The sequence below is a fragment of the Delphinus delphis genome, chromosome 21, assembly GCF_949987515.2.
Source record: "Delphinus delphis chromosome 21, mDelDel1.2, whole genome shotgun sequence".
NCBI lineage: Eukaryota > Metazoa > Chordata > Mammalia > Artiodactyla > Delphinidae > Delphinus > Delphinus delphis.
Genome location: NC_082703.1, coordinates 23511929 through 23526925, shown reverse-complemented (window position 1 = coordinate 23526925; position 14997 = coordinate 23511929). Strand labels below are relative to the sequence as shown.

The 14997-nt window shown below is 48.1% G+C and overlaps 1 protein-coding gene across 1 annotated transcript; it reads right to left on the bottom strand.

The window, feature by feature from the left end:
* Nucleotides 1–133: 133 nt before the first annotated feature.
* On the bottom strand, nt 134–796 carry LOC132417586 (putative claudin-24). The gene has a single exon (XM_060001262.1). The coding sequence runs from the start codon at nt 794–796 to the stop codon at nt 134–136; it is 663 nt and encodes a 220-aa protein (XP_059857245.1).
* Between the last annotated feature and the right edge of the window lie 14201 nt (nt 797–14997).

The window sequence follows — 14997 nt, the reverse complement described above, 5'->3', positions numbered from 1 at the left end:
AAAAGTCATGATTTAATGTATTTAGTGAGAAAATGTTAGCATCACAAACATAGTTACATAACAAAGAACCCTTTTTCATGTAGACCGGCACAGTTGATATAGGGAGATACACCTCTCTGGTTTCATCAAAGTCTTACACTGAAGGATTGGCAGTTCCATTCTCCAGGTATGAACACTGAGTTTGCATTTCTGCCACTGCATAGTGGCCGGAAGCCAGGGGAATCTGGGTCCCGCAGGCGGCCCAGTTTAGCAGACACCCTCCGAGCAGGAGAGAAAATCCAGCAAACCAGCCGATAAAGAGGGCCTCCCCAAACTCCCACCTGGGCACAATCTCGGGGATGGTCTCATCCCAGAACTCCTGGACTGTCCTGTGGGCGACCCAAGAGACAGGAACAAGGGCTGTGACGCCTGCTGTCCAGAACAGAATTCCTCCCAGGATTAACAGCTGCTTCTTGACATCCTGCTGTCTCTCTCCAATTCTCAAGCAGTCCAGGCCAAACCCCGAGACCAGCAGGCCCAGGAATCCCAGGCCGTTTGAGAGGAACATTAAAATCCTGGAGATCCTGAGCTCAGCGGGCAAAGCCAGGAAAGAATCAAAGTCCTTGCATTGCATCCCCACTTCCTCTTGGGTGACGCAGGTCTGCCAGAGTCCCACAGTCCAGTTTTCCATTTCATTTAAGTCCAGGTTGAGGTTTTTCCAATGTGGCAAAAAAGTTGTAATAATGGATAAAACCCATCCCAGCAGAGATAGCAAAATTCCAACGAATTGCATTGCTACTCTAAAGACTAAAGCCATCGCAACAAATCTTAGGACCCTTGCCACCTCTATAGGAGCTGCTGTCTTGTGGTGGACAGTAGTGTGACAATCTTGGTTCGATGCTGCCTGGGGAATATAAGTTTTGGTCGTTAACTCTTTGGGCACTCTGAAATGCGTTTTTGTTCTTCTTGAATATAATGTTTCATGTAAAGGACGAAGGACTCTGTTAAAACTATGAGTTAGGCTTTCTGATAAGGATTTGATCTGTTACCTTCCAATTTGCTTGGTAAAATTATATCCCCAATGCCTGATGATTATATAAGTCTAAGGATGAACAAAGAGCGCTCTATGACCCCTCACCCTAAAATACAACAGAAATCTTTGTGCTTCAATATGGATTAATTAGATTTTAAGTGGTGATAAAAGGCCAGCTCTTTCTACAACAGGACCTCATTGTAATAGCTGAATCTGAGATGTCAGAGATGCAAAACAAGACCTTGTAAAGAAAGGTAGACTGTTTCCCTATAATCTTTATCATTCTCAGGCTTCCTTAACCTACACAAGAACCTGGCCCAGGTTCTTGACTGTCACAGGGACTCAGTTGGGACTTGGCAGAAGACTTTCCCTCAGATTCCTTTGCAGAGTAGAGGCTGGTTCACTGGGTGAAGTAAAATGACGAGGCTGAGGCTGTGCCCATAGGTACTGAGGGGAGAGGGGGCAGGAAGCTCTGGATTTCATTCTGAGATTTTCTCCATCCTTGTTAAGGACTTGGGGTAAAACGTAATTTCTTAGTGTCCAGGAGGTGGTGTTTTTTGTTTTTGTTTTTGTTTGTTTTTGCCTAGAGCTGAGCTGTCTTCACTGTCATTTAAGCCACAAAGACAAAGCAGCACCAGGCAGGACAACTCCTGCCAATTCCAAGACAAAATAGCCACCATGGGGCTGACCTTCGAGGCGTCATCTTGTTTGTGTGTGTTTTTTTTAATAAATTTATTTATTTATTTATTTTTGGCTGCATTGGGTCTTCGTTGCTGTGCTGGGCTTTCTCTAGTTGCGGCGAGCGGAGGCTACTCTTAGCTGCGGTGTGCAGACTTCTCACTGCAGTGGCTTCCCTTGCTGCGGAGCACGGGCTCTAGGTGCGCGGGCTTCAGTAGTGGTGGCTCACAGGCTCAGCAGTTGTGGCTCACGGACTCTAGAGCACAGGCTCAGCAGTTGTGGTGCATGGGCTTAGTTGCTCTGCGGCATGTGGGATCTTCCCAGACCAGGGCTTGAACCCGTGTCCCCTGCATTGGCAGGCGGATTCTTAACCACTGCGCCACCAGGGGAGTCCTTTGTTTGTGTTTTTGATTGAAGCCACACCTGAGTGCATGCTTCTGCCGAACAGGACCCTCTCTGCAGGGCCTCACAGGCCAGGAGGAGAGACCACGCCCCCCATTCCCAGGGCTGCCCCTGCCCCCAGGGCCACCACGCTCCTGTCCCCACAGCCAGAGGCAGGACCTGATGCGCCCGCCTGGAGCGGGAAGGACATGCAGCTTCCTAAAGTGGAGCCACTGCCCTGGACGATTCTAATCTGTGAGCCAGCTGCCCATCACATTTCTAGTCCAGGATTGGAGAAGGTCCTTTACAACCTCAACAGGGGATCAGAGAGACAGCACCCCAATCCCGACACACCAAAGTGAGCACAGGAGTCGGGTTAGATGTCCCTTCTTCAGCATTCTCCAGCATCATACATGAAACACGAAGATGAATTCTTTCTCAGCTTTGACAAATGTTCAGAATCCCTTCGGACTGATGGCTGTCCTCAGTGTACTGAAGTGAGCTGCTCTGGTTTGCACAAAGGCACAAAGGTCCAGAAAGGGCGAGAGACTTGCCTGGGGCCTCGTCCCAGGAGGCGGGATATGGGTGACCTCGAACTTCCCTTCCAGGGGGCAGTCAAGTTAATGAAGCCCTCAAGAACAATCGTTACCAATTACGGAGAGACGCGTCTTCATATCGCATTGAAGCTGAACAAAAGATGGAATGGGACGGGCTGCTCTGTGAGGCAGGGCGCTCTCCATCTCCGAGGTGTTAACAAGGTGATTCTCACCTGGGCTACAGGGAGGAAATTCCTCTGCGGTGGGGAATGGACCCGGATAACCTCCAGCTCATTTATTCTTGCAGCATGTAAAACAAACAAATAAACAAACAAATAGGGGCTTCCCTGGTGGTGCAGTGATTGAGAATCCGCTTGCCAATGCAGGGGACACGGGTTCGAGCCCTGGTCTGGGAGGATCCCACATGCCACTGAGCAACTGGGCCCGTGAGCCACAACTACTGAGCCTGCGCGTCTGGGACCTGTGCTCCGCAACAAGAGAGGCCGCGACAGTGAGAGGCCCGTGCACCGCGATGAAGAGTGGCCCCCGCTCGCTGCAACTAGAGAAAACCCTCGCACAAAAATGAAGACCCAACACAGCCAAAAATAAATAAATTAATTAATTAATTAAAAAAAATAATAAATAAAATATTTGAGGACCTCCTCTGGGCCAGGCAGTAAGTGCTGAAGACACCACCAAGACCAGTCTGGATACAGGCGCTGCCCCTGCCTCTGGGGGCTCATATTCCAGTGGGAGAGGCCATCGGGAAATAAGTAAATCCGATCATTCAAAGAAATAAAAAGGGTGGAGTGTGAGGATTGCAGGCAGAGGAAACCCTAGTGCAGCCGCCCTGAGACTGAAAGCACAAGGCCACCCTCCCCTGACCTGGGGCTCCCGTCTCCACGTCTCAGTTCGTGGATTAGCCGCTTAGACCCCGGTGTTTCCAGAGGGGGATGGGAGTGAAATTCAGCCAGGAAACAAATACTACCAGCACGTCGTTCAGCGCGTGGAGGTCTGCATTCTCTCTGTCTCAGGAACGTTATGCTTAAAAAGACAGAAAACAAAGACAAACAAAAACAAAACCCCACACAACTCATAAACAGAACGTGAGAGGCCAGCGGAGTATGTACATTCTTAACAAACAGAAGGTGAGAGTTACCAACCAGCCCAGTGTGCCCAAAGCCACGCATCGCGGGAAACCTCTCCGTCCAGGGCAAGGGTTGATGAACGTCCCCAGATGAACCATCCCGCAGTGTAGTTGCTCAGACCAACGAGCGTGTACGTGGAGTTTGCTCAGGAATCTGCAGTCAGTGGGGAAAGTGTGTCTCTGCCCCTAGCAGTGTCAGCTGAGGCTGAGTCTCCTTTTAGGACCCAGGCTCCGAGGTCACAGAGCATCACTTCACAGAAGAGGCAGATCAGGGAGAGGGAAAATAACACCAAGGTTCTGGAAGAGCTTGTGAGACGGAAGTACTTTTGTGGCCATTTCTGGAAGACAGATCTATCATGAAAAGTAAACCAGATGGACCTGTTAACGAACCGTTGAGCAAATCTAGATTCCAGGAGATGCATGGCAAGCACTGTATAGAAAAGCCAGCCTTTCCTTCTCTCCTTGGCTTTTTGCTTTCATGCTCAAGATTAAGTTTGTGGTCACAACCAAACTACTTGGGCTGTGGAGACCTTGACACACTTTACACAAACTCTTGCCTCTGCCACCCTGTGCCAGTTCGCATGCCGTCGTCCTGCCCTTTCTGCTGGTCCAGGGCTGACAGAAGGAGGGCCCAGGCTGGCTCACTGATTCAGCCTCACCTGTCTGCATCTTTGACCGCATGAGAGCCAGGGGTGCAAAGATCTGTCCTCAAGCGAGACTGGCCCAATAAAAGGAGACTGTGTAAAATATTCTCTTGGACGTGGCACTAAGGGAGAGTGGCTATTGTGGGAGAGGAGAGCAGATTTTGTTTTTAATATCAGAGCACAGTTGGTTAACAATGAATGCTCTGTTAATTTCAGGTGTACAGCAAAGTGATTCAGTTAGACATATACGCACTCTTTTTCAAATTCTTTTCCCATTTAGGTTATTACAGAGTACTGAGCAGAGTTCCCTGTGCTATACAGTAGGTCAAAGTTGTCTTGAAAGCAAGGGTCGCTCCTGGAAGCTGGTGGGGGGAAAACTGAACAGCTGTTAGCCGGGGAGAGCGAGGGAGCCTCCAGGAAGGAGGCTGCGTTGCAGGGCACGGCTACGTAATGCCAGATCATCTGGATTTTAGGACATAGATCATTAAGAGCCTCTGAAGGATTATAAGCAGGGATTTGACAGGGTCGTTTTTGCATCTTGGAAACCTGACTGGTGGCTCCAGTGATGAGCTCCTTTGTATCATCTAAGATACAGAAGCCACACGGATGAGGCCACCCGAAGCCAGACAGTAGCCTGGCTGCTGCTGGAAGTGCTGGTGGCCCCTGGGCAGGGCCTGCTCGGTGCTGTGTCTTCAGACTGGTGTGGGCGGCCCTGCTGCTTGGGAAGGGGCACAGGAAGAGGGGCTGAAGGAGGCAATGGGGCGGGGAACCAGATGTCCTCTGAGAGCGTGAGTCTAAAGTCAGTGGAGAGACACGAATCCCCTGTTGTCAAAATCACCCTTAAAAAATTCCCTGGAGATCCGAGCACACCTCCCAGCGTCCAGCACGCCGGCCTCTCCAGCGATGGGCCAGGTCCCCCCACCCGGTCCTGGGTCAAGCGCAAGATGAAGCAGTTGGCTTGGTCTGGGATCTTCTAGGATAAACACCCACTGAACCTTAAGACACTTAGAATCAGCACTGCTGTGAGAGACGAGGGCCCTGGGGACAGCTAATTAGAGAAAGAGCAAACGTCCCTACCTCCCCAAGGAGCGTGAACCTAACAAGGTTGGATCGACCTTTCTCCTGACAAGGGCTTCAGGCAAGGGGGTTCCTCCCACCACACACAGGTTTTTTGATTAAAAGGAAACCTATAGTTTACTTTGTGTTTCTTACTATTCCTTGTCCTGCTAAATAGTAATCCTCACAACCAACACCGTGAGCTCACTAATCAGAACAAAACACCCAGTAGCCTTCGCAACCCCCAGAGCACGCCTTGTATCTACTAGGTTCTCAACAAGCATGTGTCTAAAAGATGGACGAGGTGCCTCCTTGTAGCTGATAGGGAACGTTTGTCTGCAATGCCAGCACTGGAAACACCGCTCCCCTGGCCAGTCACCTGTCCTCATGGCGACAGGCCATGCTGGCGCCTGAGCAGAACCAAGGGACTCTCAAAGATGTGAACTCGATCAACCACCTATAGTGGGATGGGAAATGTTTCCATAACATCATGAGTTGGCCATTCCCAGAGGATATCGGGATGGTCTCGGGAAAAGATGAGAAGGCTGGAGGCGAACCAAGATGATCACAGGGTGCTAGAGAGGGATGCTAGTTCTTTTTCTCATTTTCATTATATTTTCTAAATTTTCTACAAACCAGGTAGGATTCTCATAAGAAGAAAAAAATGATAAAAGAAAAAAAGGTAACCTGCTGAACTAAGTTTTTAATGTTTCGTCAGATCATAATAAATAGGTAGCAATGATCAAGTGCCTTCTACTTACCGGGCACTGTTCTGAGGACTTTTACATATATTATCTCAATTAATCCTCACAGTCACCCAGTAGGGCAAGACCCTATCAGCAGCGCCGTTTCACAGGTGACAGAACTAAAGCACAGGGAGGCAAGTGACCTGCCCAGGATCTCAAAGTCCTTTTTAGTGCTTTGGATGAAGGTGCCTCAATTCTCTCCCAAGAGCACAGAGATCGTAGGCCACTGGGTCCCCTGCGTCTACACTTAGCAGTGTTGTTCCAAGAAGAGCTTCTGTCTAAATCAGAACAACCTCAGGGGATTATTCCAGCTTGACTTGTGGGTTCCACCCCCAGTGGTGTGCTCGTAAATGTTTATCAGCTCTTCTCAGGTGGTGGAGCCCTGGTTTATAGACATTGCCAATCGCCAGTATGTAAATACTCTCATCAGGCTACCAATGTGAATCACTGGATGTGGAGTTAGGAAGAGACGTACCATAACCCACCATTATACAGACATACCATAATACACCATTATACAGTGTATACAAATACTGTATACATTATACAGTATTTTACCATAGAGATACATTGATGTAAATAACCTCAAGAGCATAGATAATAATAAGGAATAAGATAATCAGGAAGTGATGTTTTGAGTACTAATACTTTGTTTTTAATATAACTTAATTCTAAGTTTATATCGTATAATTCAATTTTAATGATAGCTATGTTTAACAACCAACTCCCCAAATTCCTGAAAAATTAACCCTCAGCTCTGGCGAGTCAGCATGAGACAGCTCCAGCTCATCACTGAGACCAGCCCAGACTTTGCAAATCAGGGTCTCTCAGAGGAGCTGGGGGGAAGGATTCTAGAGGTTAACAAGCTCCTGCAGGAATTCACAAACACGCTGAGGATTACCACGGGGGAGCCAGACCCCTTGACATTGCTGCCAGCTCAAGTCTGAGACCCATCAGAAGCCTGGGCTGACCCCACGCCCCCCGCTGAAGCTCACCCTCAGGGCTGCGGAGAAGGCGGAAGCGTGGCTGGTCTGGTCTGGGTTTCGCCAGCCCTTTCTATTCATTCCATCTACCTCTTGATTTTTGCTGTTTTACTCAAAGTGACTTCTCTCAGATATAGATGTGGTCCCTTAGGCCCTTCTGTTCCCTGAAACACCACCAGCTCTGTGACTCTGAAGTCTCTAGACATTTAAGACATTGGTGGTTAAAATTTTAAAAAATGATGTTTTAAAATTCAGAACACTTATCAATTACTTGGATTGATTTGATTTATAATTGCCAGGCCGTGTATTGAATGGCCCTTGAAACTTTCATCAAAGGGTTTTGGGGAGAAAGAAAAAGAAAGCTCCCATCCTTGCCCACTGGAGTAAAAAAAAAAAACCACTTTGGTGGACATCACAAGACTGTAAGGAAACATCTATCAACAAGTATAAACGAATATGCTCTGTGATTATAGCATGCGTGCCCGGGTCTTCACACTTACAGCCAGTGGCTTCCTGCGTCAGACAATCTTGGGGGTGGGGGGGTCAGCACCAGAGAGTTATTCCCACTGGCCTGACATGTTCTGCTCAGGACGTTCTGGGGGTGAACGAACTGAGAGCAGGTGGCAGGAGGGGTTCAGTCCAGCAGAGCAGCTAGGGGGTGTATCCGGGAGGATTATGTGGACCCTTCCCTGGGGGCTGCCCTCCAGGTCCCAATGCAGAGGGGGGTGTCCGAATGTCCACACCAGGATGCATCGCCCACACGTAAGCACCGGTGTGTGAGGGGCTGCAGGGGCCCTCAGTCAGTTTCAGGTGATGGCATTTAAAAGAAGAAGTAGGGAAACCTTGGAGGAACCAGTGGATTCCCAGCACCACGTCTGAAAGCCCTTTTCATCGCTGGGTGTGTGTGGGTGGAGTGTTTCTGAAATCCTAGTTATCTGATGTTTCTGTCCTCTTAGGGCCCAGCTGAGATTTTATTCCAAGCCTGAAAAGGACTAATATTTAAAAGATATTGTAAGATCTGAGCTCTGAAGAATGAAGGGGACACTGTGTCATGCAGTGACCGATGGGACTGATGGACACTTTAATATTAAAGTATAATATTATATACTTTATAAAGTTTAATATTAATAACCAGTGTTTACTGAGCACTTACTGCTTGCTGGACATTAGGAGAAGGGCTTTATCTGTGTTATCTTGCTTATCCTCGGAAGAACCCTGTGATTAGGCGCCATTATTACTCCATTTAATAGGTAAGGAATGTGGGGTTTAAACAAGCCAACTAGCTTGCTCTACGCAGAGGAAGATTTCAGCCCAATGGGGGTTGAAATCTTGAGCTGAGCTTCAGCGGTGGGCGTGGGGTCAGCCCAGGATTCTGATGGGTCTCAGACGTGAGCCGGCAGCAACGTAAATGGGTCTGGTTCCCCCGTTGGTACTCCTCAGCGTGTTTGTAATCAAACACTGAAGTCCGGGTCATAATCATTTTATGCTGTGAAGAGCGACCTTTGGCCGTTGTCACGATCGACTCTCCGTTTTGTCTAGAAGTGTTACCTGCTCACCCGCGGCACCCACTTAGCACAGTGTCGCCCCCTTGGACCAGAGTCGGGCGCTGAGTGCATCCGACAGCAGGGGAGCTGAACCACGGAAGCTGGGGCTGGCTTCGTGGCTGTAAAGTGAGAAACTATATCAGCAAAGGGCCTTTACAGGGAGGAATGTGGGAACTGTCCTAGCCAGGGACTCTGTCCCCACCCACCTTGCAAATAGAAATGAAAAGCCCTCTATCTCAGGATTAACTAGGTTCTTGCTTTGTAAATCCTTCCTAAGTATCAATCTAGGCTCGCAACGCTAGTGGCTAAGTTGATTTCCATTTAACAGATGGGAAAAGCAGTGCAAATCAGCGACAGCTTTGGCACCTCCTCTTGAGCAGGTGAGTGTCAAGAGAGTCCTGGAGTCCGGGGTCAGCCCACACCTCAGACACCGCAGCAGCTTCATTTTATAGGAAGTGAGGCCTGAAGAAACAACACACCTGGTTAGGACCAGCATCAAGACGAAGACCTGGCCTCTAGACTCGGACTCCGGGGATCTTTCTGAAACCCTCCCACACTGCCAGGCTCCGGCAGAAGCCACAGCCCTCACGGGGGCCCTGGCCATCAGGGTATTTGCCCTTTCTCCGGGAGAGAGACCGAATCCCATGCAAACAATAACCGTGCACCTGCCACGCACTGGAAAGTACTAGGAGCTGGGGGAGGGCCAGAAGCCAGGAGGGTGGCACGCCTTCAGGTCGGGGGGACCGGGCAAAGGCAGGGCCATGTGTGGTGCCCAGGCTGGGACCACAGTAGTCCCTCTTCCCAGATCCCGGCTGGAGGGAGGATGAGGTGGGCAGTGGGGTGACAGGAAGTAACACTGGACAGATAGGCTGGGGTCGCAATCATTCAGCTAGTCCACGAATGTTTATTGAGCAGCTACTACGTGTGAGGCCCTGTGGCAGGCCTTGGGGTTAAGAAGGTAATGAAGAGATGCACAGACCTCGTTGGCCATCCGTCAGGTATGGAGGCAGACAATACAAGAGTGGAAGGGAGAAACCAAATGATGGAGAAGCTGGTGAGATTCACGATGGGTGGTCTCCGTCTCTCTGAGAAAGTAACACGTGAGCCAGGAACTAACCAGTGGGAAAGTCAACCGAACGAAGGCCCGGGTGAACCTTTCCAGGCCGAGGGAACGAGAGCGTGAAGCCTCATGGGAACGCGCTTGGCGTGGTGGCGGAACCAAGCAAAGGGCACGGTGGCAGGAGACCTGTGGGCAAGGTGAGGCGGGGCCACGCGCAGGCCCGAGGTCGGAAGGAGAGGTTGAGGCGGGGGCTCCCGCGCTGGAGGCGATCGGCTCGGCCTGGGGCGGGACTGGCGGGGATGCAGGCATTCAGGTGCATCCCTTGGAAAGGGCACGGGCAGGACCTGCTGAGGACTGGCCTGTGGCGTGGGGAGGAGTCGGCGGTGCAGCTGCGGATCGCGGTTCGAGCCCCTGGATGGCTGGTGACAACGTGTCCTGAAATGGGACAGACCCAAGGAGACGGCGCGGGAGAGAAGAAATGAGTCCTTTGGGGTCTTTTCATATCCGAGATCCTGTGAGTCATACGCATAGCGGTGCCGAGTAGGTGGCTGGATAAACGCGTCCGGTGCTCAGAGATCCGAGCTGGAGACCTATATTGGGAGTCACGGGCCTTCAGAAGCAATTTAAAGGTGTGGACCCGACGACCCATCTGAGCAGCCGGCTGTGCCCCAGGGCCTTCAGAGCCGGCCTGGAGCGCTGGACGACGGCCACTCCAACCCAGAGCCACGCAGGCGCTACCCAGCCCGGAGGGGGCGAGTCCCGGGAGGAGAGAGGGTCCATGGGTGGGGAGTGCACCTTGGGCCTCCCCATCGCAGCGCACCTGCCGCTGCCAGGTACCCGGCTCCCCGAACACAAGGCCCTTTGTTCTCTCAACAGCTTGTTTCACTCAGGTTTCCCCAGAGCAGCGTGCTAAGGGGTCTGAAGGAGATTTCTCTCGTAAATCCCCTTGCAAAGGAAATCCTTGTGTCCCAGTGATATTTTTGGTCTTGACCTCTCTTTCCTAAACTCTTTGTTATCTGTTAACACACCTGTTCCTGCTCAGAAGCTGTAGCAGCCCACTTCCCTGGCTCCAAGGGAGGAGGTGGTAGCAACCCCCGGACCCTGTGGTGGGCAGTTCCGTAAGACGATGCTATTTCACCGAGGCAACATGAAGGGCTTTTGAAAATCCCCACCTAATACTCATAAAATGGTCTTATTTCAGAATTATTGCATGAGTTTCCTTCCCCAGGCAAGAGAATGAGATTTCTCCATAAATCAAAGATTTATTTAAAGAAAAGGCGAGAGTTTGGGCTCTGGAATCAGAAAGACCTGGATTCAAACCATTAACTCTGCTACTTACATTTCTGTAATGGAGACAACTTATTTCGCTTCTCTGAGCCTCAGTCTCCTGATCTGTAAAATGGTGTTAATAGTAACAGTTCACCAACATTCACAAGGTGACTGAGACAGCTGGGGATAATTATGGAAATTGAAAAGCACATAGGAGGCTCTCAATAAATGGGAGTTACTATTTTTATTTTGTATTTTGTCTTTCAAACCCATGTTCAGAGGATGATGGGGAACCGCATGTCTTCTGCAGCTGGGTTGTTATTGTACAGTGGCCAAGACAGGTGCCCTTTTTCAGAGTCCTTCTACACCTGGAGTCTTCTAAAACTGGGCTTTGTGCCACCTGAAAAGGCTTGGCAGGTGGGTTTGGCTTGGCCATCCTGCCGGTGAAACCCTTTCTTTCTCCTCAGATGCGCGTGAATGGTCCTCTCATCAGGTTGCTCCTCTCACACTGCACCGTCCATGGCAGTTTTATGTGACTGTCTCCTTTGCCTTCAGATTAGGAGGATCAGATGCCCCGGTCATCGACTGTGGTTCCTGTGGCCACCAGCCCAGCGGCTCCACCTGTGGCCAAGCCTGGGAGGCTGAATCCAGAGTCAGTGTTTCTTGCCAAGTTTCCCCAGGATCCTGCTTTGGGAGAAGGGCTGTTGATATTATCAGCACAAGATTTCCATCAGCCTTAGCTGGAAGGGAAATCTTATTTCCAAGAGGAGAAGAATTGATTAAAGACATTGTAAATGTGAACTACTTTGCATCTGCCCTGAATTTTTTCATCATCCATCCATCCGTCCACTCATCCATCCACCCATCCATCCATCCACCAACTCGTTCCCTCCTGCACCAGGTGTCTCCCTCCATGTTGCATTCCTATAATAAGCTAAGTTAGTAAAAATGTAATTTTTTCCCATTTGGAAGAGCCCCTTTCTTGGAGTTCATTGACTCCAAGCATTAGAACGCCTGGTCCAGCTTGATTACCTCCTCCTTCCCTGTCCCCTCCAGCCACTATAGATTCTGACGTATTTGTTTGTGTTCATTGCCTTCCTGTCTTCACTAGAATGAGAGCTTCTTGCAGGCCGGAGTCCATCTGTCTTTTCACCTCTGTATCCCCAGAGCCTGTCAGAGGCAAGTCTCTGCGTATATTAGGTGCTCCGTCAATGTTTGTTGAATGAATGAATGAGTCACGCCACCCTAAGGGTTTTAGACTTTAGAAAGGGATTTAGGGGCGGGGGTCAGAGTGGCATGATGAGATTTACCTGCGGATTTCAAACAGAGTGTGAAAAAAAATCCGTGATGTTACCCATGCTGTGCCATCTATTCTGGCCCAGAGGAGGAGCCAGGATGGATGCAGAGTGACTCTGGTGCTTTTGAAGCTTATGTGATGAACTTGCCACTCCTATCATCCATTCATTCAGCCGATGTTTACTGAGAACTGATCAGATGAAAGGCATTGCGGTAGGATCTCTGACTCCTGCAAAGATGGGTAGATTTGGTCCCGTTGAGTTTGGAGCATGGCCCACACGCAACATTTCACATTCAAGAACTTACTTGTTACTTGATTGAATACATACATAACCGGTGCTGTGAATGCGCTCTGGGCAGTTGGATGTGGTTCCTCCTTAAAAGACAGTATACAATCTTACAGGGGAGACAAGACATCCACTTAATAACTAACATAGGTAAAGATGGGGTGGGCCATTGGCCAGAGACAGATTAAAGGAGGTGCATCGAGGGGAGAGAGGAGGGCCAGCTAAGGAAAAGGAAGAAGTAGGCTGATGTGGAGAGGTGTCGAGGAGAAAGTGGCATTTGATATTGTATATTAATGCATATATGTGGAATCTAGAAAAATGGTACAGGTGAACCGGTTTGCAGGGCAGAAATAAAGACACAGATGCAGAGAACAAACGTATGGACACCAAGGGGGGAAAGCGGGGGGAGGGTGCGGGTGGTGGTGGGATGAATTGGGAGATTGGGATTGACATGTATACACTGATGTGTATAAAATTGATGACTAATAAGGACCTGCTGTATAAAAAAAAATTAAATTTTTTAAAAAAAGAAAAGAAAAAGAAAGTGGCATTTGAGTTTAGCCCAGGAAGTTGGGCAGGATTTGAATAAAATTCACTTTGAATGGTTTATTCCTTGCCAGTAGAGCCCGATCCCAGGTCGGAGTTCTTTATCTTTCTCCTTGATGTTTCTTTACTAAAGATTCAGCTCCAACCATCAGACGCTGTGAATAAACCTTCCTCATGTGAATTTTATCCCACGTGCCCTCAGCGTTCGATTGGACTGCTAAGGCATCATGACTCCTTCATAATTTGAAAGTTATTTTTATAAAGGTGAAGCTGTCAAGCAGTCCCATGATCCTTATTGTAAGGAAAAGACAAAGATATTTTACTTCACTTATGACGTTCATGCAACCCTTACTTGAATCTTTGGTAACAATGGAGAAAATCATGGTCTTGGGGAAAAAAATACCAAACACCATGCTTCTTGACAAATTTAAAACCTGTCATGGAAAAACAAAACTGCTTTAGGAAATCAAAGTAGAAGCAAATCTTTAACAACCAAGGACTTAATTTATCGTCAAAGAGACACTAGAAACTATGAGATAGAGTGTTAATATGTCATCAATCAAAAGAATCAGAGAAGAATGGACTTTGAATTATAAGGGTAGGTACTATAGCAAATGTTTCTTAAACTTGAGGAATTTACAGGGAAATAATTTTTAAGTCCTCTTAGAATTTGCTCATGAATCCCAGTTTGAGAAAACAATGACTTAAATCAAAGTCTTTTTATGAAAATACCAAATGCAAGTTGCCACTGTAAGTTTTCTCTTTATAATCGCTAATTTTGAAAATTTTTCACTAAGGCAAAAATACAAAATGAAAATTTTGCAGATGTTTAGGCATCTGTGATTCTCAGTTTGAGGAACTTTGTATTTCAGAAGATTACAGTTAAAGTAAACAGGATGTCTGGGTGCCTGAGAAAGAGTAGTTGCTGTTGTCTTTACATGATATACTGAAAAAAAATTAAATTGTAATTATAAGTGGCTACAACCTATGATAGAAAATAGTAGAATCCAGGGATCCTATTTTTACTTATTAATTTATAATTTATATCCTACCTAACCTACTTCTCTAAAGAATCTGATGTTGGCAAAGACAATCATAAACTCTGCACAGCAACACAGCTGCAAGAATTTTTCGTTTTACTGATTTATCGCTTTTCCACCAGAGTACGTGCAACTTTAAAATTTTGAAGATTACATGAAAAGCTTGGTTTATGCAACCATCTTTAATATCAAATTCATGCAAAGTAAACTCTTTGCTTGAGCAAAGACTAATGTGCATCCTGTCTAAATTATTAGATGAAAAGTTACTGTTAACATATTTATCGTCATTGCAACGAGAAAATGGTCATGGTTGGGAAATAACATTCGCTTTCACCAGTGCATTCTGTGTGCTGTGACCTGCTGTTTTGTCTGATTTCCCTGCTGGTTGGATGTTTGGGAAAGTCCTTAAAGGCAATGGCCATATGCTATCCCTTTCTGGAAGTTTCTTTCTACTCCTGGCGCATTGGGCCCTTCAGAGACTGTCTTGCTGTGGCCACTCAAAACAAGGCTCCGACCACTCAGCCTCCTCTTGCCCAGTGATGCCTACGCCCTCTCTTCTCTGCCAATCCGCCCTCGGTATTGTCCTTGTTCTTAGGCCTAGCTTTCAGCACAATTCTCAGCCCTAATTTTTTTTTTTTTTTTGGTTTTTGTATTCCTTGCAGTTGCCTCAGATGAGAGTTTCTGTACCCACCCCCAATGCAAGGAACCCCAGCCCTGGTCCCCCAGTGTGTCCAGAACTTTGCAGTGGCTCCTTTATGTCTGTCAAGTAAAG